The 27,828-nt window shown below is 37.5% G+C and overlaps 1 protein-coding gene and 1 long non-coding RNA gene across 2 annotated transcripts; one reads left to right on the top strand and one right to left on the bottom strand.

Annotated features, from left to right (window-relative positions):
- Positions 1-139: 139 nt before the first annotated feature.
- LOC126381528 (probable maleylacetoacetate isomerase 1) lies at positions 140-27,828 on the top strand. The gene is made up of 5 exons (XM_050031014.1): positions 140-268; positions 5,016-5,202; positions 24,670-24,788; positions 25,305-25,522; positions 27,605-27,828. Exons 1-5 carry the CDS (start codon positions 266-268, stop codon positions 27,714-27,716), a joined length of 639 nt encoding a protein of 212 aa, XP_049886971.1. The 5' UTR covers positions 140-265; the 3' UTR covers positions 27,717-27,828.
- Positions 1,973-4,805, bottom strand: LOC126381623 (uncharacterized). Its single transcript, XR_007568905.1, has 2 exons — positions 4,512-4,805; positions 1,973-2,423 (listed from the first exon to the last, which is right to left on the bottom strand). It is a non-coding gene; the product is annotated as an uncharacterized LOC126381623 (long non-coding RNA).

Genomic DNA, 27,828 nt, shown 5'->3' with positions numbered 1-27,828 from the left:
TATATTATAGTATGGGGCCCTAAAAAGCTTTGAACATTATTCTAACAAAAAAAAATACTGCTGGCAACTTTATAAAAACTTATCAATAACCACTAACGCCATCTATCCGCAACCCTGCAGACTAACAATCAACCTGTCCTATCTACGTCAACGAGTGTTTTGCTTACTAAAGAAATCAGTTGATAACGCGAGTGAGGCATCGACATTAATTAAACTGTCGAGTGTATTTGACGTGGGCGATTACTGCAGTGTCAGCTTTATTACAATGGTGAGATAAACGCATTGATTTATTAATATTGTACAAAGCTAAATTCTAATATGTTTGAGAGGCAAAATCTATCTACTTAAGTACACTACACACTGTTCATTTGAATATGTAAACAGATAGGAAGGTCGTAATGCATCTGCATTCTGCGTACTTATTTGCAATGAAAGAATCTTTGGTATTCACTGCAGGCACCTATAAGTACTGTAATTATCATGAATAATATCACACATGTACTTCAACTTTATGGTTGTATGGCAACCGGTCACATACGTACAAATAACTTTTAGCTATTTTTAATTCCACTAACTTATATTTGTCAAATGAATAACTTTTTTTATTCCCCTTGGGGAAAGGCAAAGGCAAAGCCGTGCAGCCATCGTCTTACACCCGTATTCCTGTATTCCCGTATGCTTACTGGAACCTTCCACGAAGTGACCTTAAAGAAGACCTCGAACTTGGCTCAAAATCGGTATTCTTAGACGGCGACTGAACCTCAACCTCATCTTGAGTTCACCTACAGAAAAATAGGTGTGTTGTTATTAAAATAGGTGTTTGTGTCAGACTAGATAAAAAGAAAAGTGAATTCGACAATCAAAAATATCATCATTCCCCAAGCATTATCCCGTTTATGACAGGGTCCGCTTACCTAACCTGAAAATTTGACAGGTCCGGTAATTTACAGAAGCGACTTCCTGTCTGACATTCCAACCCGCGAAGGGAAAACCAGCCCAATACAGGTTAGGGCACATACCTCTGAACATGCATTTCTCGGGAATGTGGGTTTCCTTACGATGTTTTCCTTCACCGCTGAGCACGTGATAATCATTTATGATCCAAACATGGATTCACAAACAAATTCGTTAATCATTGGTTTGATTTAATGCGACCTCAAAGTGAGAGGCAAGCGTTCTACCAACTGAGCTATCACGGCTCCCTGACAACCACAATCAAAAATATGAATAAACAAATATCTAAATATATAAAAGGAGAAACTGACTGACTGACATATCAACGCACAGCCTAAACGGCTAAACGTAGGCACTTGAAATTTGGAAGGGACGTAGCTTAGGTACCGTGGAGGTGCACTAAGAAAGGAATTCCCAGAATTCCCACGGGAACGGGAATTAGCGGGAAAATCCTTTTGTATGACAAATCTAAACCGCTTAAGTTAGACGTGTGAAATTTGGCACCTTAGTTAACTTAAAGCTTAATTGCAACAGGATATTGCAAAATTCCCACGGAAACGGGAGTTAGCGGGGAAAAAATATTTGTATGAAAAAATCGAAACCGCGTAAGATAGATGTTTTCAATCTAGCATGCATGCATACCTTAGTAAATATAAAGTTTAGTTATGGCTGTATTTTGAAAAAATGGGAGTTAGCGGGAAAAAAAAATTGTATGAAAAAATCTAAACTGCATAAGTTAGATGCTTGAAATTTGATACACTCCCACACACACAAAGATATCTCTTTTATAACACGCCACGCGGACGAAGTCGCGGGCAAAAGCTAGTAATAATATAAGATAATCACTATCACTACATAGTATAAAACAAAGTCGCTTTTTCTGTCCCTATATCCCTATGTACGCTTAAATCCTTAAATCTACACAACGGATTTTAATGCGGTTTTTTTAATAGATAGAATGATTCAAGAGGAAGGTTTATATGTATTATAACATACATTAAATAGTAGAGAAATACTGTATTTTTTGAGGTTTTTAATGTGATGTCGTAAATAATTTCAATTTTTTCCTCAGCATTGCACCCGAGCGAAGCCGGGGCGGGTCGCTAGTATTATAATAAATGTTAGTAGTAGGAAGGTACCTAAGTATAATGAGTCTTACAAAAGTTCAAAGATGGACCAAGATGATGGATTATTTATATTTACTTCATAGGTAACTTTATTAAACTATATAAATAGTCACCACTAATCACATTTGCCGTGTTTCACAACAGTAACGGTATGTCGCGAATTAGCTTCTTGCTGTAGATTATGGCATCTTAGCACAGCATCGTTTGCATATGTTTGGCCATCAGACCCGCACACAGGGCTGTAGATATACGGAATAGCGCCACAATCAATGTGTACTTCAGGCGTCTTTTCTGGTCCGGTTGACAGGCACACGCCTGACGCTATTAACATAGTTGCAAAAACTGGAACGAAACAAAGTTGGTTGTTATAATATAGTGTTGTCATAAGTTGTTTTACTCATGGTATAAGAACACCAGGTATGCTCAATCCTATGACAAGCCGCCATTGCTAGGGCATTGATGACATAAATGTTACCATTCAATTGGTATCTCCAACATTCCAAGGACGAGAATTTTATTATTGAAACATAAGTTAATTACTGACTAATGTATTTAATTACTAATATTTGTCACCTTTACAAAAATCATTAAAACTGTAAGTAAATCTTTTATTAAAAGAACAAAATTTCCTTGCAAAGTAAATTAAAAACATTGGATGTGGTTAATTTATTTTTTACGATATTGCAACGTAGGGTCGGATGACGTCTGCTGGGCTAACCTTAAAATGCTAGCTGTCAGTTTTGAGCATACCTGGTGTTATTATACCATGGTTTTACTTTTGACTGGACTAACATAAATTAGGTAATAGTCACAAAGTACGTAACGTACGTCCCTACGTGTGACTTAAACTAGCGTCACGCTATGATGGCCGTTTTAACATAATAAAATACAGCAATTCGCTCCGTCAACATACTTCGACCTATAATTTAATAAATCTAAACTTAATGAACACAATAAAGTAAGTAGCTTTCTGCTCATTAAACGTAGTTATTAATTATTATGAAAGTTGATGAGCAGGACAAACATCAAAACGACCATCATAGCATGCCGCTTGTCGGCGCTGCAGTAGATCCGGCATAGGTTATTGTTTTTGTTGCCCGTTATTATTTTTTTATTTTATTGTTTATTGCATACTAACATAATTCTTATAATTCATCACCCTAGCATTATCCCGCTTTTTACAGGGTCCGCTTACCTAACCTGAAGATTTCACAGGTCTGGTTTTTTACAGAAGCGACTGCCTGTGACATTTAACAACATCTTAATTGTAACATAACAGTACACTGTAACATAATTCTTATAATTGCTTAGCTTAAATTCTTGTTGGCCAATTATAAAGTAGTATTAGTAAGATTGCTTCAATGAAAACTTTTGTTTCTTGAAGGGGATTGTTTATTGATAAATAAATGTAAAACAACCGATATAAAACCGATATAAATAGTCATAGGATTGAGCTTACCTGGTCTTCTTATACCATGGTTTAGCTAAGGAGGTGTCACTTGGGTGTAATATTCAGAATTTACCTTTGAACAGTTTTAAAACAGTAAAGAGGGACTTTCCAGGCTACATACATACATCCCTAATGGGGTGGGCAGAGCCACAAGTAATCAAAGACAACTTGCAGCCACTGTTGTTTCCAGGCTACTTTCGCTAAAAACAATATAGATAGCATTGTTCAGTTTAAACATGATAATTACTTACCTATTTTCCCATTACTCGGGTACATAATTATTCCAAGATACAATGTAATGGCAGAAGCATATATAAAAATATTTGTTGCATGATATTTGGATCACATTATGTATAGAATTACGTCGCTCGCTACCTAAGTATATTGCTTCTCTTTATTTTGATCAGAATAATAATGGGTTGCCGATGTAATTGTGCCTGGGTGTAATAAAAAGGGTCATCAACCCAGAAAGAAAAAAGAAAGATGCATAATGTCTATAATCCATTAAATTAGAAGGTTCAACGAAGAAAAAACTGTATACCGCCATCTATATTGATTTTGCTTTGTAAAAAAGGTTATTTTAAGGTAAGTGATATGAAGTTATAAGATATGAAGGCATGAGATTAACTGTATGGGAACTGATATTAGGCTGCCAAATTGCTAAATCGTATAACAACATTTCATGTTTTTTTTTATAGTACGTCTAGAGCCCTGTGCCGACGATTTTCTTGCAGCTTCTTTTCTCCGACTATATAGGTTGTAAGAAGCTGCAGTAGTTTTAGACAAAAGGGATGTTCGTTATGTAAAAAGTGACGATTGAAAGCGTAACTTATATTACCTACTGAATAAAGATATTTTTGAATTTGAATTTGTAATCAGTAGGTACCTACTGTGGGAACATTCATAGACACGCGATGAAAAACCTAATATTTAAATTATGATTCAGATACTCGAAGACAATATTCAAATTAAAAACTTACCAAAAATTTGTCGAAACATGTTGTCTGGTGAATCAAACGCAAGACAATAACCAAGCATTTAAAGGTCGCCAGGTTATATATACACTATTAAAAGGTTGCGCGATAAACACTATTCTTTAATACCTATCGATGTAGATATATGACTATTCCAAGAATTTACTTTAATTACCTACCTACTTACTAATGAATTATGATGTTTACCAGTAACTAATTAAGTTAAATGGTTGTCTTTTATAAAATTTCCGCTTTCTTTACTAAAACAAAATGAAAACCTTGTTTATTAGCACAACACATAATAACGGGTTCTTACCGCGTTTAAATCAGGGATATGAGACTCCCGATATTTCGACACTGTTGCAAGTGCCATGATCACGGGATGACAGAATGAATATCGGGAGTCTCATATCCCAGATTTAAAAGCGGTAAGAGCCCGTTTTAGGTGTTTTAATTTAAAAAAATTGAGAACGCTTTTACCTGCTTACATAAATATAAGTATCCAACCAGGCATCTTCTAACGTGGTTCTTCATGCATACTACCTGTCATCGTGCTCGTGGCGCGTGCGAGCTGCGCTGCACTGGAAGAGGATCCCCTTCGAGGAGCGATCGGTCGACATCGTGCGCGAGCGCAACCAACTGACTGACAGCTACCGAGCCGTCAACCCAGCGCAGAAAGTCCCGGCACTGGTCATTGGTAACGTATACATTGGTGCTAATTCCTGTAAATACCATCTAATTTTATTTTAAGTTATATCTGTCATTTTCTTATCCGCCGAAAAGGAAAGGGACGGGTAATCGACAAGCATAAAATTTATGGAACACACGTCAATTTTAAGCACACATCTAAACCAACCGTCTAAAAATTTTACATCAGTCAATAACCTGACACAGTTAAGTAGACAGCACGTCAAACGAATTGCATACCAGCGACGTGCCTTTTTGATTCGCCCGGGTTATTCATTCATTTACTCATTCTTCCTAAAATTAAGAGCTGTGAATCATCCGTCCCTTTCCTTTTCGACGGATATGAAAATGACGGATATAACTTAAAATAAAATTAGGCGGTGTCTGCAGGAATCGGGGCCATTATTATAAGCTATAATTAATGATAATAACTTAATTATATGATGAGATGTGTTGCTGTTGCAGTTTCTTGTCATGTCTTATCCCTAACCTTGCGATATGACGTAGATTCTAGTAGATATATTAAATTGACCTTCAACAAGTTTATCCATTATAATTGCCTAGGTCAAAAATAAATTATGAAATTCTGATTACTAAATAAAGATAGATCTAAGGGTGTCAAAAATTCCTCATTATGTAGGCATTTACATATTCTCAGACAACCGTAAAGAAATAAGTTGTTTTAAAGGTGTTACGTATGCAAAACACACATTATGTACCTTTAATATTGTATGTAATGTTGTTTGATAATCAACAAATAACGCCGTTGGTACATTAAATACCATTACGATTAAATCTACTCGCAATGAACGAAATGTGTAATTTCCCCCAGGCTACGAAAATAATAACGTCGTTCCGCGAAAAAATTGAACCATAAACCGCTATCAAATACAAGGATCAAGCGCACAAAATGAATTTAAGCATCGATTCTTGAAAGTATCGTAATACATGTGTACTTTCACACAAAAGCAAATGATATTGCTTATTATACCTACTCACACCTCACGTTAATATGGGCATTTAACGCATGTTTTCCACCAAAGCCACCAAGCTAGACTGGGAGCGAATATAAACATTATTTACCTAACCTTGCGTCATATAGTAACATATCAACGTGTTGCTTATCTGCCTGTGCATGTTATAAAAACACAATTAGACACAGACAGATAGACGGGGTCTCAGTGGTCCTTTTCACATGATAGGCGATAAGCTGCTCACCTGTCACCTTTTGGTCCAATGGAACAGAAGTGCAGTAAGTAGTACTTTTCCAAAACAGAGATGTCTAATTAGAGTTACGTCCTCTTCTTCTTATCGTGTAGATTATGATATGAATTACCAACCTCATCAACCCTGGTGTCAGGTTTATTATTGAGCCGCCAAAGGCCCCGGACATGGGTCATGTAACGACTATATATACTTACATCAGTAAGTAGTAACCGGGACCAACAGCTTAACGTGGCTTCCGAAACACGGATCATCTTAGATGTCGGACAATCAGGTGATCAGCCTGTAATGTCCTAACCAAACAAGTCATCACAGTCTTTTTTTTTGTGATATGTCTCCACCGGGATTCAAACCCGGGGCCTCCGGGTCGTGAGACCAACGCTCAACCACTGGACCACAGAGGCCGTTATTATTATTTTTTGCTGAACAGATTGCAAGTTTTCAGTCGTTTATAAAAACGCATATTCTGTTCTCGTTCCATCTTCGGTTTGGTGGAATATAGCCCCAACACCTGCCAATATCCGTTATATTTACGATAAGGAAATAGGTACTTACCAAGAAAATATTCACACTTATTCGTTTTGGGATTTTGCATAAAAGTATGGAACCCTTTTAGGGCACATCGAGTGTGTAGCGAGCCTACCACAACCGACGGAGAGTATAGACTTAAACTGGTAAAAGCCTTAAAATCCTAAAATAACACAAACAGCATTGAAGGATTTTAAGAGAAACTAAACATCAGTGGAAAAGGTCAAATGGGTGGATGATAATGTATCTCTTCTTGTGTTTATTTTTTTTAATGGAGCAACGTTGTATAGGTACTTGTTACGACTTTGTTAATCTTATAGGTATTATTATACACTTACATAATAATATGTACCTAAAGTAGTCCATCAAACTCTGGGCCAGTTTTAAATTCGGAAGCCCATCTACTAATATGGTAAACTTTTTTAATATTGGTTCCATGGACATGCATGCACAAATTAATGATTTTTGTTACAAAACTGCGAATTTCGAATAGAGACTTCAAAGCCTTGCAGCCATGGTAACCTAAGTGGATGAACACTTGACTTTCATTGTATAGTTGTAGGTTCAAATCTAACAGGAGATTAAACTAATTAATTTAGAATTCGTTTTCGAATCCATATGTGTACTGTAAATGTTCGGCAGTGAGTGCGCGGAAAAAAAGATAAACTAAACGAATATCACTTTTACTAAAAATATAATACAAGGGAAAAGAAAATACATAAAAGAAAAGCAAAAATAAAATAACTTAAAACAACGCCGATCTTGATGACAGCGAAAATTGAAGAGAAAAAACAAAAGACAATCACACCATAAAATAATAAAATAAAGAAATTCTTATAAACTACACTACACTTTTTTTTTTAGACGTGACTTATTGTAGATTTGCCGCAGATGGCATTAACTACTTGGCCGGACAAATGGGGAGCGCTGAAGGCTCTCACCCGATACAAAGTTTAAGACAACAGGCCTGAGGGTGCCCAGTTGGGCGCGAACCTCGGGTCAGGGCGTCGTCTGAGAGGAGAAATAATTGAAAGAATTAATCGACCCTAGTGGATCGATAGCGATAAGCGCTGAATGAGGGAAATCGTCGACCACGCCGGCGGGGTCGGTATCGGGGTCCTGAAGTGTTTGGTGTCGCGAGCTGATTGGCTGCCTCTATGGCTAGAGTAATAGGGTCGTCGGGATAAGGAAATTGTACATAATTTATAAAAAGTATAAAATCCATATAAAAATGTTCGTGCGTCGTTTACGTGTACCTTAATTGTATAAAATCGGACCTGTCAAATCTCCAGGTTAGGTAAGTGGACCTAGAGTGGATCCCGTGACAACACTAGGACGTCGACGACTTCAGAACCCCGGAAGGACTGAACATATTCTCCATATTTCGCCCCATCTTGGAAACCGATTGTATTCTTGTAAGTGAATACTCAATTGCATTCTGCATGTACCTAAGTTATACGAAGGTACCCTTGCTGTACCTGAATGTACCATGTCAACGTAAACTAAGTCAACTATAGAGAGGGCTCGTGAGGAAATATGGAAAAGTGTATCACGAAAACAATCGAGGAACAATCCCAAGTCAAACTTTCGTCTAAGCAACTCGCAGGGTGAATTTCAGTTTGTGTCTCACGTTGTAAAAGTTTTGATGACGTGTTTTTGTGTGGGTCGCTTTGTATATTGTACGTCAAATTTTGTTTTTATTTAAATGCAAAAGAATAATATCAACACCTTTTAGAAGTGGGACAGTTAGAATTGTTTTCGTGTAATATTGTCAAATTCAAAAACAAAACAATATACTTACAAATAAATATACTTATTTATTGGTGCTCATTCCTGTAAATACCATTTAATTTTATTTTAAATAATCGACAAGCATAAAATTTATGGAACACACGTAAATTTTAGCCAATAACCCGACAGAATTAAGTTGATAGCACACGTCAAACGGTTTGCATACCAGCGAGATACCTTTTCTATTCGCCCGGATTATTCATTCATTTACTCATTCTTCCTAAAATTAAGAGCTGTCAATCATCCGTCCCTTTCCTTTTCGGCGGATAAGAAAATGACAGGTATAACTTAAAGTAAAATTAGGAGTAAAATTGTTTCATTAAAAATAGTTCAAGTTGATTCGTACCTACGCATTATATATGCAAAATAGCACAGACATACAATTTTACGAATGAAATCAAATACTATATTAGCAAGGTTTTAACTCTCAAACATAAGCAAAAACTACTGCGTTCTATCTAATACGAGATATTCAGACTCGAGGCGTGTGAAATGTGATGTTGCAGGAGGAAGAAAGAATAAGTTACACTGAAAGGGTTACTAATGAAGAAGTACTAGTAAGAGTAAGGGAAAAGAGACAAATATTGACAGTTATTGGGGACAGAAGGGGCACGATGATTGGACACTTAATAGAACACGACGAATTTATTAAAAATATCATAGAAGGCAAGATAGAAAAAGTGGAAGAGGAAGACCAAGAAGCTTGCAGGGAACAAATTAACGGGAAACCGACCGTGTTTTATACGAAAGTGAAAAAATTGGTCTTTGATGAGAATGCTACACCGACAAGAACGTGGTTCTTAAAGAAATGATGTGTGATACTGACAGTAATATTAGGAAGCACTTTGGATAGGCCATTTTATATCTAAAATTATGTCTGACAGGGACATGCTGCTGTCGAAAATTGCGAATCTAGTGAAAATAGCAACATGTAGATTACGTCTGGCGTTATAAGTACGTATATTCTGATTTTAATGGAGTTCGCCTATCTCGGGCCATCAGTTAGTTATTATACTCAGTTATTATTCGCACAATGTCAGACATCGCAGGGCTGGCAGATATACTTATTGAAGATGATATGATAATTCCTTAGTCATTCTGGCTTGCTTCTTAAATGTGGAGCGACGGTTCGATCCCCTAAGATATTAAATATTAGAATCAAAGAATTTCCTCATTCACCTAATGATATAAATAGAGGACACAATTAATGTAAGAAGGTATAAGTATTAAAAATATAATATGAAAGATAAGAAATGTTTTCTCATAATGTTAACTTCAAACATTTCTTATCTTTCACCTTATATTTTTAATACTCATACCTTCTTACATTCAAGACACGATTGTTATTTTTTTTTATTGTGCTTTTTCTGAGCATATCTTATGCTTATAACAGCCTGTCTACTATACATCGCTCGTAGTCTCTGATGTGGTGGGCAGAGCCACAAGTAATCAGAAGAAGACTTGTAACCCCTTTTTATACGAAATTCTGAGATGAATACGCTGAACCCTTTAGTCCATAATTGTAATGTTTGCGGAAAATTGGAGTGCAAAGTTGAAGTACGAACTATTTGCTGATACTTGTATGGCACGCGTTTCCAACCTCTTTCTTTTACTCCGTGGTATCCTAATTGCCATAGAATACCTACATTCTGTGGCCGCAGCCATTCTGTGTCTATCTCTTACTAAACATGTTTTAGGACCTCAGGTCCCAGTCAGGGCCGTTGGTCCCGGTTACTACTTACTGATGTATATACGTAATCGTTACATGAGTCATATCTGGTCTTTGGAGGCTCAATAATAATCTTGACACCAGGGTTGATGAGGTTGGTAATCGACTTCACAACCCACATGATAGAAGAAGGACCTCAAGTCCTTTAGCGATCATCATCACAGGCCTTTACATCTTTATCAGATGATTCAAACAGCGTTTCTGTGGCAGCTTTTAAAATTGCTTTACTTCAACAATCGCAGACCGAGCGCGTTTACCGCTGCGCCACCGAGCTCCCACCCCTTTAGCGATAGATTTTTTTTAATTAAGAGTTCAGCAGCCCTGCATATTAATACGGAGTGTGCGTGCGTGGCAATAATCGGTGATGTCAGCGCGACAATGGCTCGTCACCACAACACGGCGCGCCGTCGAGTGCACTCCGCCCGCTAATAACCGCCATCATCATCACACTACAAGCCAAAACAATGGTTTCTAATAAAGACTCATAGGCGTTCCCTAAAAACCTTTGGCCACCTTTAAAATTAACGGCCTCTGTGGTCCAGTGGTTGAGCGTTGGGCTCACGATCCGGAGGTCCTGGGCTCGAATCACATTGTGATCCCTAGTTTGGTTAAGACATTACAGGCTGATCACCAGATTGTCCGAAAGTAACCTTTCTTGAAATAATTGACCTTACAACTCAAACTAGAGAAGAATACAGACTGACCGATACAGTAACGCCCATTTTATTGTTATGTGACATCATAGCAGCGAAATGGTCGCATGTGCGCAGATACAGTGCTAGCTTGATGCGCAACTTTACCGCAGCTTGCGCGCTAACAGTCACAGATTCTGATTCTGTTTAAGGCCCGTGACCCAGCAGTGGGGACGTTAATGGGCTGATGATGATGAAATAGCCTTAATACGTCCCACTGCTGGGCAGAGAACTCCCCTCAATCAACCGTAGGGGGTATGAAGCATACTCCACCACGCTACTCCACTGCGGGTTAATGAAGGTGTTTTTAACGGCTGATAGCCGGGACCAACGGCTTAACGTGCCCTCCGAAACACGGAATGAACTATTTTTTTCAGACAATCTGGTGATTCAATCCTGTAAGGCCTTACTAAACAGAGGACAGTCTCACAAAGTGATTTCGACAATGTCCCCATCGGGAATCAAACCTGAACCTCCAGCTCCAGATCGTGAGCCTAACGCTCTAACCACTAAACCACGGAGGCTGTTTATAAACATAAAAATAAATACGTAACCATGCGTCCCTTAGGAATGTAAATATCTAGTACGAAATAATTATGTACCAGACTAAGGCTAAAATAAAATAAAAATACCAACATACCTTCTTTTATGAAAGGCGTGTGTCCTAGGAATTTCTGACACTCAGGTCATTCCATGTCTCACCTTAATATCATCACCTGTGCACTCTTACGGTAAATTACATTAATTTGTTCGGAGCTAAGGACAACACACATACATAATATCGGGCCAATGTCTCTATAGACTTAGGTAGAGCTATATACATCATCAACCTCCAGCGACTGCTGTGTCGTCGTAAGGACTATTAGATTAGGTATGTGAACTTTACAAAAAATGTTCAGGTATCTTTGTCAGAGAGTCAAAGCGAATGAAATATAAGTATTAATTACGATCGATAGCATGTAGAGCTTTTAAACTTAGGGATTGTATAGTTAGGGTGACTAGAGTTAAAAGAGATGATCTATCTGCAGGGCTAACATGCGCAACGTGATAAAATTATTGATAGATTCAATGGATTTTGTCTAAATCGATGTTTGTTTGAATTGTAGCGTTGACAGCGACTTTCCGAACGGCGGCGACCCGCGCTACGGCGAGTCTCTTTACGGCGAGTGGCCTTATTTTCCCTCTACGTCGAGGGAGTTTTCATGTTATTGTACAGTTATGGTAAAAACTGTTATGCTGTTTTCTTATACTTTTCAGTTCGTTGTTTTATATAAGTAGTAGTGTTAGACCTATTCTTTTTATTTATGATTTGGTTTAAAAAGACAAATACTTACAATTAATTTTGTCTTATTATTTTCCTAGTTACTTACCTTTTAAGTAACAAAATAATTATAGATTAATTATAGATATTAATTAATTATAGATTTTGTCGAAGTCGATAAGTTTGTTTTTTCCGTAACATGCATGCCACGTAATTTTGTTCGTATTTTTACAAAACGACTTGACTATTTGGGTTCACATATTAGCACCAATCGACAAAGCGTCATAATTATTTCGTCAGAATCGATAAAATAACCGTGACAAAATTTCTTCTTTTTTCTTGCTCGTCTTAGCAACATGTTACATGAAAATGTTTTTGTTACGATGTATGTCTCAATCATTCAAAAATTCATTCAAAATGGCTATTACAAATCAATATTTGTAATAGTAATTTGGTTGAGTATCTAGTCAAAATAGATCTGTCTTTTGAACTACTAATCTGACTCGGACTGAATTTAAATCCGCAACTCTTATCAAGCCGGGACGAGCGTGTAACCATTACATTTGTTAATGGACAGTTTTTACCATAACTGTACTTTAACATAAAATCTCGCTCGACGTAGAGGAAAAATAAGGCTACTCGCCGTAAAGACACTCGCCGTACGCGAACGGCGACTCGAGAGTCGCCGTTCGGAGAATCGCTGTCAACGCTACAATTCGAAATACATGGCAACGAATAGGTAAAAATAAAAATAAATCTACCAAACACACTCACTCTTAATTATTGATATTGTCATCCATGAAAATAAATTATCAGCCTTCCGGTGTCAATTGTTTTAATACTCATACACCTCGCCAGTTGTGATAAGTATTCAATATTTTTATTGAAACATCATCTTTCATCAGTCTATAACGAAAAATAGACTAAGTAGTTATAAAGTCTAGACTGATTGAAGATTTAAAAACATTGAAAATAAACATAGATTTCTATTGTATTAAACATTATTCCTATTTCTGCTTCGTACACAATTGCGTAAAAGTTCTATTTTACATAATAGAATAAACATTATTATTCCATAATTTTATTGAATTATCATTGCCATTGAAGCAGACAATGCGTATATATCATTAACAAAAGCTGAAATTGTCTTTGAATAATAAAGTTCTTAAACGATTAATACTAAGCGATCCATTTGAGATATGCAAATGAGAATCGTTGTCTTTTTGGCGAAGATCTGAGGGTGATAACGTGTGATCGAAGTGAAGTGACGTCTTTGTATTAGATTCGTTGATCGTCACGTAATCTCTTGCGAACTGAGAAAAGGCGTTGGATAATAAGTGGGTACTTCTACCTATTTCGAACCTCACAATAGCTGTTATGGACGGCTTTGTTGGGATAATTTTTGCACACGTATTTACCTACTTACATAATTCTTTTTTTGAAGAACATCTTGGGCACTGTGCCGTGGTCTTGCAGCTACTTTTCCTCGGCTATACACGTTGTGAGAAGCTGCAAGTTTTAAGGAGATGAGATGTAAAAAATTACGATTCAAAATGCAACTATTTTACCTACTGTATAAAGTTATTTTTGAATTTGATTTTAAATAATGTACTTGACTTTGGATATAGGTATACGTAGGTAGGTATTCGAGGAGCTCGGTGGCGCAGCGGTTAACGCGCTGGGTCTGCGATTGTTGAAGTTAAACGACTTTCGCAAAGGCCGGTCATAGGATGGGTGACCACAGAAAAAAAAAGTTTTCATCTCGAGCTCCTCCGTGCTTCGGAAGGCACGTTTAGTCGTTGGTCCCGGCTGCATTAGCAGTCGTTAATAACCACCAATCCGCACTGGGCCCGCGTGGTGGTTTAAGGCCCGCTCACCCTATCCATCCATAGGGAAGGCCCGTGCCCCAGCAGTGGGGACGTTAATGGGCTGGTGATGATGAGGAAGGTATTCGTAAATGTTAAACTCGCACTGTTGTGTGCGGGTACAAACCTAAAGACAAATAGTACGAATGAAATCAAATATTTGACAAGTGAAACGACAAGATCTAAAGCATCATGGTGTAAGTGTTTGTACTTACTTGGTACACATATTACTATGTTTATACATTTCAATTACCTCCACGGTCTAGGTCCTCGATTCGAATGCCGGATACATTGGATATTCCGAAGCGAAACCATTGATTTAGCACTGAATAACTCGATCCACTTTACAATTACTTACAACAGAAGTGGCAATCGAATATTGGCCTGAATTTTGGGGCTCTGCTAACGTATTTCGTGTAGCCTTCAGCTTTCTCCAGAATTCAGTGGCACTACAAATTACTGTAACGTCGGTTTATAGTGAAACCCGCGTATGCGCCTTGTTAAAAAATCACATTCTCATGTGATTTTCTTCAACAAAATCACGATTTTTATACATTAATTTCATTAGTTCCATGCCGTGGTGCGCAAAAGGGTAGCGTCACTGTTAAGCAGAGTAAGGAATAGCTCCAACAATATTCTCAAGTTGATTAGTGAGATGCCTGACAGCCCGATTATAAAACACTGAGTCCAGACTCATGTGTGCTGTTCAGGGACCAAGAGTAGGTCATATATGAATTAATTTTCCGATACTTTCCAATCCTTACTTAAATTAAATTACTAACTTAGTTTGTAAGTAACTGTACTAACAATATATGGATTAATGTCCGAAATAAAGATATTTTATTTTTATTTTATTTTATTAACATTGAGACCACAAATTTTGACCTGTAGGGCTAGCATGCGCAACGTGACAAAATTTTGTCACAGTCATTTTATCGATTCTGACGATATAATTATGTCGATTTGTCGATTGGTGCTAATACAGGAACCCAAATAATTCATGTCGTTCTGCCAAAATACGATCAAAATTACGTGGCACGAATATTAGGGAAGATAACAAACATATCGATTTCGACAAAATATATTAAAAAAAAAAATCATTTATTTTCAGACTACAGTCCATAGATATGTTAGTATGATTAACTTACATGCTATGTTAGTAACAAGTAATGTAGATAATACGCAGATGGGCAACCTCACCGTGCGCTCGGGCGCAACACGTGCAGCTCGGTGAACCGGCCCAGCAGCGCGGAGTCCAGCCGGTCTCCCACCATCCTAAGGACGCTGTTCGTGCTCCCTCGCACTCTGCGTACTAATGAGCCAACTTTTTTGCGAATTACCGCGTAAAAGTCGTCGACTCCAGCATCGGCAAACATGCCTGAGGCGCTGCAGTAACGAGGGAGCCTAAACAGAGCCCTAAATACATTATTGTACTGGATACGCAGAGCGTTATAGGCCCCAAGTGTAAAGTTGGCCCACAGGCTGCCCGCATAAAAAGTCTGACAGTATGCCTTAAACAGCGTAATTTTAACTTCTGCTGAACACCGAGCAAACCTGCGTGCCAACATATTACCACGTACCGATAACCCTCTGCGCTCCCTCTCAATATCAGCATTATCACATAAATTTTCAGTGACTATGTGACCAAGATATTTAAACTGGGAAACACGGTTCAAAGGTGTGCTATTTAGAGTGAAAATAATAAATAAATAATAATAATAATAAAATCAAATAATAAAAAATATATATTAAATATATATATTGAATCGGTCGATAATTTTATCACATTGCGCAAATTGCCCTGCATTGAAACTTACGAGTATTTGTCTACTGCGCATCAGAATGTGATTTTTCACAAAAAACGCTGACGTGATTTTCACTAAATTGTTTTATACGATACGTGTTCTGTAGTGTCTATTACACCAATAGTTTACAAATAATGAGCATTAATTTGGAATTCCGCACGTAAATTCAGCAGCGGGCTTAGCACCGTAAGCACGCGACTCTTTCTCGCCGCGACAGAGATCATCTGTCTCTTTCTGTGCAGTACTGTAAGAGAGTGACGGGTACGTATGTCGAGGCGAGAAAGAGTCGCGCGCTTAAGTTTTTGTCATGAATCAGTTGTCGATAACGTCTAATCTCGTACGTAGGTATAAGTCCACTGAAAAGTTACTTACCTAATGGAATTTATTACACTGTTGTAACATTAAAAGCATACGTCCCACTGCTGGACAATAAACCGGATGAACCATAGGAGATATGGAACATCATCATATCAGAATTCCATGATCTGTTCCTGGCGGGTCTGCATGACAACCGCGCCGCACGTGGCGCGAATTTAATTGAGCGCTTCGACCAATGAACGATACGAATGCTATCTACGTAGATGGACATCAAACGGCTATTGGTCAAAGGCCTCCATATACTGGGCTTATAACAAAAAAAAATACTCCATACTATCTCCGGTTCAATGAGGGCAGACCTCTGCCTAAATAGTCGTAAAACCGAATGTTTTTTTAAAAGCTAAACCCCAATGTTTAAGTATTGCGCCCGGGACTTAGGAGATTGAAGGCTGTTATAGATAGGTAAGAGTTGGCTAAAAATCGTTTTTCGTACGATTTATTAGGACTTAAGATAGCTCTCAAATTAATTTGTTTTGGGATAATTTAAATTAACTTCAGAATACTTAACGAAAAGGAATTTAATTTCAGTGTGGGTACTTACTTATCGATAATAAATACGAAAACAACGTTATGCGGCACAGACCCTCGCCACTTTTTTTTGACGTGATTTATTGTGGATTTGCCGCAGATGGCATTAACTACTTGGCCGGACAAATGGGGAGCGCTGAAGGCTCTCACCCGGTACAACGTTTAAGACAACAAGGTGCCCAGTTGGGCGCGTACCTCGGCTCAGAACGTCGTCTGAGAGGAAAAATATTTGAAAGAACCAATCGACCCTAGTGGGTCGATAGCGATAAGCGCTGATTGAGAAAATCGTCGACCACGCCTGCGGGGTCGGTATCGGGGTACCCTCGCCACCAAACAATCATACATTTTATAGCGAAGAGTTTCTTCATCGGTTAACCAAAAGTTAATTTGATTTAAATCCTACCGATACGTAACATAACAAATTAAAAAAGCATTTCCTTTCAACCAAAATAGAAACAGTCTTCATTTTTTGCCGACTTCAAAAAAGGAGGAGGTTTTCAATTCGACCGTATATTTTTTTTTATGTTTGTTCGGGCATAACTTCGTCGTATATGAACCGATTTTGATAATTCTTTTTATTTATCCTTATGGAACATATAATACCAGAAAAGGTTAAAGAAAAGTCCCTTACAAAAACTCGCCCCAAGCACAGTTTTTATTATGACAGATTACAAACACTTACAACATAACATAACATCACGCCTGGAGCCCCGAAAGTGTAGGCAGAGGCCGACACCAACGCTTAAGTATAATAACACCTAATGAGCTTAAAGGCAGTGGCGCGAACTCTCAAACCAGAGCGAAGGAACCTGTATGTACGTCTTCTTCTATTGTGTGGATTGTGAGGTGAATTACCAACCCCATCAACCCTGGTGTCAGGTTTATTATAGAGCTGCCATAGGCCCCTGACATGACTCATGTCGCGACTACGTACTTACATCAGTTAGTAATAACCGGGACCAACGGCTTAACGTGCCTTCTGAATCATGGATCATCTTACTTTTGGACTATCAGGTGATCAGCCTGTAATGTCCTAAACAAACTAGGGATCACAAAGTGATTTTTGTGATTTGTCCCCACTGGGATTCGAACCCGGGACGTCCGGATCGTGAGCACAACGCTCAACCACTGGACCACAGAGGCCGTTATGTATATTATGTACCTATTTTTTTCATTTTATTTTAATATTAATGACTTCCTAATGAGCAGCGAATAATTATCTTATAATAAAAGGTCGGACAGTCAGTATACGTTCATCATATTTCTCGTCTAATATGTACATTTGATATGTTGACCTTTGGCTGATGGTAATAAAGACCATAAAATAACATACAACTCTAATAAGTAAGTTCATTTCATACAACTCTGTAACATTTGATGTCCTATACTTTCATATCGTATTACTCGACCGCTAGACTTCTAAATAACATAGTGGACGTATTTGGCTTCTTCATATTCTAGTGTTTATCTCAAGTAGAATTTGCAAAGGTTGATTTGCTGGTTTGTTTTCTGACAAACAAGAAACAACAAGAAACCTAGCTCGAAAATATAGAAAGAAAGAAAGTATTTATTATTAGAGTGCGCCACATTAACAATACAAAAACATACACAAATGGACATAACATACACAAAAAAAGAACAACTATATAAAATAGAATGTTGACCCAAAAAGCCATATGGTGGTGGTGGACATTCTAAACAAATGTTCAAATAGCCATATGTCTTTGGTCCTCAATCAGCACCAGCAGCGGCGGCAGCCTTGACGCTGGTATTGCGGGCCCGTTCCTGTCACGAAAGCCACAGTCATTAATGTTTCTATGTGACTCATCACTAATTCAAGAGCCACGCTCTTGTCGCTGTAGCATCCTCCATGCTACTTTTTAGGGAAAATTACAGCAGTGGTTTCCCTCTTGCCTTCCGCCCCGCAGTATTCTGTCTGACGCGAGTGTGTCTATTTCAAAGCCGTTTTAGGACTCCTGTCCTTTGCCTCTGAATAGTACTGTCAGTTACTGCTGCCCTTTGACAGTTTCCAAGTTACAGTCCCTGCGACTCGCCTCTTCCGTCATGCATTGCCGTACCTATGGCTCCCATCCCCGCCTCTGCAACCATTGACGTCTTCACCCGTATCCCCGGGCAAAGGTTCTACGTCATACCCCGTAGGTTTGGATCCCTATCCGAACTCAACCACCATCTTACTCCGGCCGAATTAAGAGGCGCCCACTTTCGCGGCTAGGACGCGCCGAACAGAAATCTATGTGACTAGGCAAACAAAAAATAAAAAAGGGGTTGCAATATATCTTCTGACGAGTTTCGCCTATACTTACTCCAATAGAGATCAGTCGTGGGCAATAATTTAGATGTATGAATGTATTGCACTAAAACAACAATCAGTCCGTTTGTCGATCTACACAATAATCGATCAAGCGCAGACGTCTCGGTTGATACAAATGGATCGGTCAATAGCTCCCGAATTATGTTTTAATGAATATGTCGCCATACAATGTGCACAGAAAAATTGACGGTGAATTGACGACTATTTGGGTCATTGTATCTTGCTTGCGGCTAGACTGCTCGTGACTGCTCTTTCATTCAGCGAAGATGCTCACTTTAACTAATTCATTAAAATAGTATATAATTAACTATCTATATTTGCCTTCGTCACAATATTTTCAGAGAGTATTTACAGAAAATCAATAGGTAAGTATAACATAAAGACTGTAATCTGTAATCTGGAGAACCTCTGGATTGCATGCGGTGTTTATTTATTTATTCATTTCGACATGGAATATAACATTTAAGATACACTCTACTCAACTACCCAATAAAAAACCCCAAGCGAAACTAGATTCCGTCGCTAGTGCAAAACAAAGCACAAAATTTCAAACTAAGGTTTTTAAAACTTCAAAAAACATGATTAGCTTTCGAATTCATTTCAAACAATTAATTGAATTCTAAATTAAATACTGGCAACAATAAACCGTAAGCGAAACATACTCGTATGAAAATTAATATTTTAAAATCACAAAAGCAAACAATTGAGCAACTCCAATAGAGAAATTAGTAGGGTAGGTACTGAAATAAATTTGCATTAGAGTACGTTGACATCGCAGCTTGCCATTCTCCAGATAATTGTTACTGCTATATTCCAAATTCGAGATTGAATTGCTTATTTTTTAAATAATTGCATATTCATGATTGCTAGGTTTTGTTCTCAATTGAAAATTACATAGCACAGCATAATAATATCTAGGCAAATAAATATTATTTTATATAATATCTACCCTAACGAGCATATTCTTCATAGTTTTTTTTGTGACTTCTATATTGTTCTTCTAATATATGAATGCTAGAAACCTAGAAACGTACCTAATTTGTATCTGAAAACTAATTACCCAAAGATAAGTCAAATCATAATTTAGACTCAAAAACCCTATTTCATGATTGTATTCAATTAATATACATGGTGGCGCAGAAGTTCAGGTTCAAAATAAAAAAAATAATAGAGGGGCTCATTGGCTACCAGAAACACCCCCATGTATATTCAGCGTTTATTTACGGTTATGTAGATATGATAGTTATGAAGTAAAATAAAAGATTTATTAAGAAATAGATAGCGACAAAATTACGATTTCTGAAGTAAGATAGAAAATCTAGAAAAAAGTACATATCTCTTAAACAGTAAATAATCGCTGAATATACATGGCGGTGTTTCTGGTAGCTAATGAGCGCCTCTATCTAATTTTTCATTTTGAACCTGAACTTCTGGGCCACCCTGTATAATTACTTATACGTATAGAGCCGTTTTCTAGACAGCGATTGACTTATACAATCGATGCGCAATTGCGCTTTTACTTACGTTTCTCTATTGGCAATGACTGCACAATATGTCTTCTTACGTCAATATATCTATGCCGCAGCCGGATTGTATAATGCGCCATATTACACTATGGGTAACAGATTTCAAAAACAGCCATTCCGTAATGCAGCACACAACAAACTTCATGTAGAACGAATCAGGGTTTCTCTGGGCTTGACATCAGGGTTTCACGATGCTTCACGAAAATAAAATTACTTATATTTAAAAAAAGGGGGTTGACAGATAGACGGACAAAAAAGTGATCCTATAAGGGTTCCGTTTTTTCTTTTAAGGTTCGGAACCCTAAACACCCATACTTAAGTCACATTCCGACCAAGAGTAAACGAATTACCAGGATTCCCAGTTAATGCTACTACAAACATTAGAAAATAACATGTAAATTATTACACCAAAATTATATAATATACTTAGTAAAGAGAGAACCATAACCATGATACGTATTTTCCAAGGGTCCCTGTTCGGCTTGAGACGGGCCTGCGGATAGTGAAAGCCACAATGTGTAGTCGGAACACTGATCAAAGCCTTCTCCTTTGTCATTATACCCATGTCTACTATAAAACACGATAACATAGGACACGCAAAATATTAATTACCTAGATGTGAACTACGGTTAATTATAGACCTACATCCTTATTATAGTGAGATAGCAGTCCCTAATTAAGAAATATGCTCCTGTAAACGTAATGACATAATGGTAGTGCTATTCATCAAATGAAATGAAAAATGAAATATGTTTTCATATTGGGGACTTATTCTGAAAAGTAGGTGACACGAATCTGACAAACTATATTTTATTATACAAGTCATTGCCCTAGCATTATACTGTTTTTCACAGGGTCCGCTTACCTAACCTGAAGATTTGACAGGTCCGGTTTTTTACAGAAGCGACTGCCTGTCTGACCTTCCAAACCGCGAAGGGAAAACCAGCCAATACAGGTTAGGTCACATACCTCTGAAAATGCATTCTCGGGAATGTGGGTTTCCTCACGATGTTTTCCTTCACCGCTGAGCACGTGATAATCATTTACGATCCAAACATGAAATCGAATACAAATTCGACAATCGTTGGTTTAGGCCTGTGCTGGATTCGAAATTGCGACCTCAAAGTGAGAGGCAAGCGTTCTACCAACTGCGCTATCACAGCTCTATATTTTATTATAGGTACAAGTAAGGAGACCACATTGCGAATTATGTAATTTATTAGACGCATTCAATGACTTTTCCTTAAAAATAATAACTTGGATTCCTTGCTTCTTGAGTTAGTGGAAAATCCTGACCTAGCATATGCATTAGCGTACAATTCAGTGTCTATATGAAAAAGTTTCCTATTTTTAGATAAGCGCAACCTCTAAGTATTACGTCTTACAAGAAACCTGAATAGCTTCACTTAACTATAAAATATGTCCTTCAAATAAAATATTCGATTCGATAGAATTTGATAAAAGAAATATTAATGTTGTAATAAATGTTGTTTACATTTATTATTATATATCCTGATTATTATTCTGACCAAAATAAAGAGAAGTAACATAATACAACAACACAATTCTATACCAACATAATTCTATACCATCTGATCTAAATATCAAGTAACAATTATATTTTATATACGCTTCTGCCATTTCATTATATTTTTGAATGACTATGTACCCGAGTAATAAGAAAATAGGTAATTAAATTATCACATTATAAATATGAACAACGCCATCTATATTTTTTTGAGGAACTTAGCCTGGAAAGTCCTTCATTTTTTAAGAGATATAATCAGGTTATCCCTTACTTTACCCAAACAAATTACTGCATTTCTGCGAAAAATATAGGTGAAGCGAGATCGCAGATACCGAACTTTTTTTGCTATAAGCAATCTATCTCTGCCAGTGATATCATGCTTTATACCCTTCTGTATAATTAATACTCTCATGTCATGTGTAAGTAGGACGCACTTGGGAAGCACTGTATGCATTTGTATAGATATAAGTGATGATGATGTGATCCAGCCGATTTCGGCTACGGCGACTGCTTCAACTCCGACGTTCACGTGCTCGCATGTGGCTTATATAGACAATCTTATTGAAAAAGATCCTCGCACATAGCGGGCATGTTTTTTTTTGACGTGCCATATTGTAGATTTGCCGCAGATGGCATTAACTACTTGGCCGGACAAATGGGGAGCGCTGAAGGCTCTCACCCGGTACAACGTTTAAGACAACAGGCCTGAGAGAGAGGCTCAGGGCGTCGTCTGAGAGGAAAAATATTTGAAAGAATTAATCTACCCTAGTGGGTCGATAGCGATAAGCGCTGAATGAGGGAAATCGACGACCACGCCGGCGGGGTCAGTATCGGGGTCCTGAAGTGTTTGGTGTCGCGAGCTGATTGGCTGCCTCTATGGCTAGAGTAATAGGGTCGTCGGGATAAGGAAATTGTACATAATTTATAAAAAGTATAAAATCCATATAAAAATGTTCGTGCGTCGTTTACGTGTACCTTAATTGTATAAAATCGGACCTGTCAAATCTCCAGGTTAGGTAAGTGGACCTAGAGTGGATCCCGTGACAACACTAGGACGTCGACGACTTCAGAACCCCGGAAGGACTGAACATATTCTCCATATTTCGCCCCATCTTGGAAACCGATTGTATTCTTGTATTCTTGCGGGCATGTGAGCACACCACTTAAATATGTATAATTGATCGCCGCAGATGGACGGGCTTTCAATTCATCGCGCTTGGCGTCAAGCTCTAAGTGGTGAGTGCATGAATTCGCCAACAAACTGTCTTCCAGTTTGGCGATTGTGTTTAAAAATGTATTTATTTTGTTATTAAGTAAGTAATTAAATTTAAAAAATAGCCGGAATTGAGGGAATAGGATATTTTCCAACTAGTCAAATCAGCTACTTTTTACTATAACTCAATACACGAAATTCCTATGGAATTTGTATGAAAAAAGCAACCTGTGACGTCATAGAAAAACGTGACAAAATATTGCACTTATTACATTTTTCATTATTAAAATTCATCAATTAGTTAAATAATGAAAAAGAAAACGTTTTTTGTCAACACGTGTCATTATTTAGTAATCAGAATTTTATAGTTTATCTATGACCTAGCAAACTAATACCCAATTCTCTTAGAGCAGAGAGAAGTGGTAGCTCAAAGAGTAGGCCTATACCTAACCGTAGAAAAATTTTATTTTATTTTATTTTGTTTGGGGAGCTTAGAGAATCCATACATACATACATAAACTCACGCCTTTTTCCCACCAGGGTAAGCAGAGACTATAGAATTCCATTTGCTTCGATCCTGACACATTTGTCTTGCTTCATCCACATTCATCAATCGCTTCATACACGCACGCCGGTACAGAGTAGAAGAATCCAGACTTGTAAAAACAAACAAACAAATTAAATTCAAATACAAATTGCTAATACTGTACATACAGGGTGTTAGTGACATCGTAACGAATACTCAGGGGGATGATTCAGGCCATGATTCTGAGTTAATATCAAGTGGAATTTTTCGTCGCAAAATTCACGATTGTTTTAGTTTTTTTTAAAATTATTTTCAATTATATACTTTTGCGATGAAAAATTCCACTTGATATTAACTCAGAATAATCAGCTGAATCATACCCCTCAGTATTCGTTACGATGTCACTTACACCCCACACAAGTACATACGGTAGCCATACAAGTAGGTATGGGTGTTAGTGACACCGTAACGAATACTGAGGGGGATGATTCAGACCATGATTCTGAGTTGATATCAAGTGGAATTTTTAACACCCTGTATACATAGCGTAGATGGAGAAACCCTGGTGGAGTCGATGGCTATCCTGCAATACCTGGAGGAGACGAGACCTGAGCCGACCCTGGAGCCTGACACGCCGATACTCAGAGCCCGCATGAGGGAAATATGTGAGGTAGCTATGAGATATGGAAATACACCCCAGTGCTGACGTCAGGATGGCCGGTGTATGGGGCATACCATTTAGCGCTCAAGGCTTTTAGTACATTTCAGCACAAATTTCGTATAATGACTTTTGAATTCAGTCCTCGAACATCGAGGAAAAATATAAGTGGGACATTGCAATATTTTACAGTTATCACAATTAATCGAAAAGAATTCATTATTTTTCTTCAACGTCTGATTCTTTAGGTAGCTAAGGTGCGTTGAATACAAACATTATGGCAGGAACCTAGAAGAGAATTCACTCAAAAGTGTTTGACATATTTTTTAGACGTGACTTATTGTAGATTTTCCGCAAATGGCATTAACTACTTGGCCGGACAAATGGAGAGCGCTAGGGGCTCTCACCCTGGAATTTTACATCAATCAATGCAGTGACATGCCGAACGTTCAATGCATCGCGCATTTCTATAAAATAAACTAAACAAATTTAAAAATAATGACCAGCTTTATCTATTATTCCTCACAGACAATAGTATCAGGCATCCAGCCGCTCCAGAACGTCGGCTTAAAGTCCAAGTTTCTCAATGAGGAGCAGTTCCAAGAATTCGCGCAGCAGAACACGGAGCGAGGGTTGCAAACCCTAGAGGCTCTCCTCGTCAGAACTTCTAGAAGGTTCTGCGTCGGAGACCAGATCACCATGGCCGACTTATGCTTCGTACCCCAGCTGTATAATTGTACTACCAGGTAGGTTGAATGACGAGAAAGGTAAAATAAGTACCTAGTAAATTAAGCCGAAATTATCTCAGTCATTTTTCTTTGAAGTAGTGTAAATGAATGCAAATATTTATTCAAATATAAATATTTTCCTTATTCTACAACTGATACGTTTATTTCCAAATGACGCTTCCTGATTCTCACCTTAGAAACTTGCCATTTTCATACAAATCATATTATGTTTCTTTATGTTACCGCTCAACAACAACCGCTCGTATCAACAGTGGCTGCAAGTTGTCTTTGATTACTTGTGGCTCTGCCCACCCCATTAGGGATTACGGGCGTGAGTTTATGTATGTATGTATGTTACCGCTATCCCTTGAGAAGCCCTTCTTCAGCCCTCAATCCCTCGGATCCTGATACATATCGCGCATTTTTCAGGATGTAAATAGTTTTACTGTCACATTTTAATCCGATTTATGTGAGGACCATTTCCATCGCACCCTTCGACTAGCGAAGGTCACACGACCATTTTCAAATACCTTCTGACGCTCGTCATCTCATACCCTTGTACGAGCTGACGAGGATACCCTCAAATTAAGCGAAGCCTCTTGATTTATTATTTTGTGCAGACTCAGCCTTAATGAAAATGTCGATATTTGAGTGACAGTTAACGCTTCCGCGACTTAACTGTAGGTATATTTTTAAGCGAAGATAAAGCGAAAATGTTGAAAAAAGTTAGAGCGGACCCCAAAAATATGATCGGGACAAAAGCTGAGGCAAAGAAGTACAAGTATATTCTTATTTTAATTCCCACACATAGAAAAGACGTATGTGTACATATAAGTAATGAGATAGAAATAGTTCTTCTATTCATTAGAATTATAATATACCTATCTAGTTTACAAAAACAACTAATTATTGGTTAATTAGTCATATGATCCCTCGTTACATCATCAGAATCACTCGGGGTGAGAGCCTTCATCGGTCCCCATTTCTCCGGCCAAGTAGATGATAATACCATCTGAGGCAAATATACAATAAGTAACGTTAATAAAAACCAATATCACTCCCACAAACTATACATGAACTATACCACAAACAACAGAAAATGAGCTGTGTTGATAAACAGTAAGATTTCACCTTTCGAAGGCTGTGTTGTGTTATCCTTGTTGTTAAATTTAAACTTCTAAAAATAACCAATCAGAATGTTTGGCTCAGCATATACATTCAAGACTACTAACTCCTAGCCTTAGGGAATCTGCTCGCGATCATACTCCAATTTTCAGATTACTACGCAGTTCGATTCAACTTTTAAAACATATAGATTACGTACATATAGATTCAAAATTGCCAAACTATCAAAGTTCGCGAATAACTTTTGTGTAGTAAATTAACAGTTTCGTCGAAATTTCTGGACCATTTACGACGTAAATGACGTCAGCAAGTTACACGCAGTTTGTGACACGACTATTTATAACCTCCTGGTACCTACTTACAAGAGACAAAAAAAAATGAATCGTACCAATGGCAATACCAATGATGGTAGCAACTATAGACAAACTATCGTTAATAGCAGCAGCCGAAAAAATAATTGAACAGAAAATAATTTTTAATTTGTAATTAAGTATCTGAAAATATTTAATTTTTTGTTGTATTTATTGTATTGCTATTAAGTAGCACTCTGTTTACTGTAAGTAAACCATTTCACTACTTCTCTACATTCTATATTGTATCACCAGCCTTCAATTACATAACACTTGTCGTCTTCTACTTCATGGGCAAAGTATTTAGTTGTCAACGTAAATGGAATCCAAATTACGTATATTATAAATAAAGGAGATAATTTTCAGACTATTCCCACGCAGCACATTCTGATATCAGGAACAATTTTAATACATTTATGTAATACAATTTTACGAGGAAAACTTTACCAATTATACATTCCATTAAGAAGACAATTCTGGAAAAAATCAGAGATACTTGTTCAAAAGATTATAACATTTTATTTCGTATTAAACGTAACTCCTTCTTTTGTAACTGAAACTTTTGAGTAGTTACTAATTTTGTTTGTAGAATATGACGAAGTTACATAAAACTGTCTTGTTACAGGCTGAAACTTAACATTGGGAAGTATCCGACCGTCGCCAAGATATACGACAATTTAATAAAAGAGAGTATCTTTGAAAAATCACACCCGAAAAATCATAAACCGAAAAAATAAGTAAAGATCTTGTCACATTTTATACACGTGGGACGTGCATATTTTGTAATACTTATAGAGATATGTATTATAATGAAATGATTACGTAAATATACTTATTACTTGTAAAATA

Source organism: Pectinophora gossypiella, chromosome 3, assembly GCF_024362695.1.
Source record: "Pectinophora gossypiella chromosome 3, ilPecGoss1.1, whole genome shotgun sequence".
NCBI classification, from domain to species: Eukaryota; Metazoa; Arthropoda; class Insecta; order Lepidoptera; family Gelechiidae; genus Pectinophora; species Pectinophora gossypiella.
Note: the sequence above shows the minus strand (reverse complement) of the source record. Positions and strands in the feature narration are given on the sequence as shown.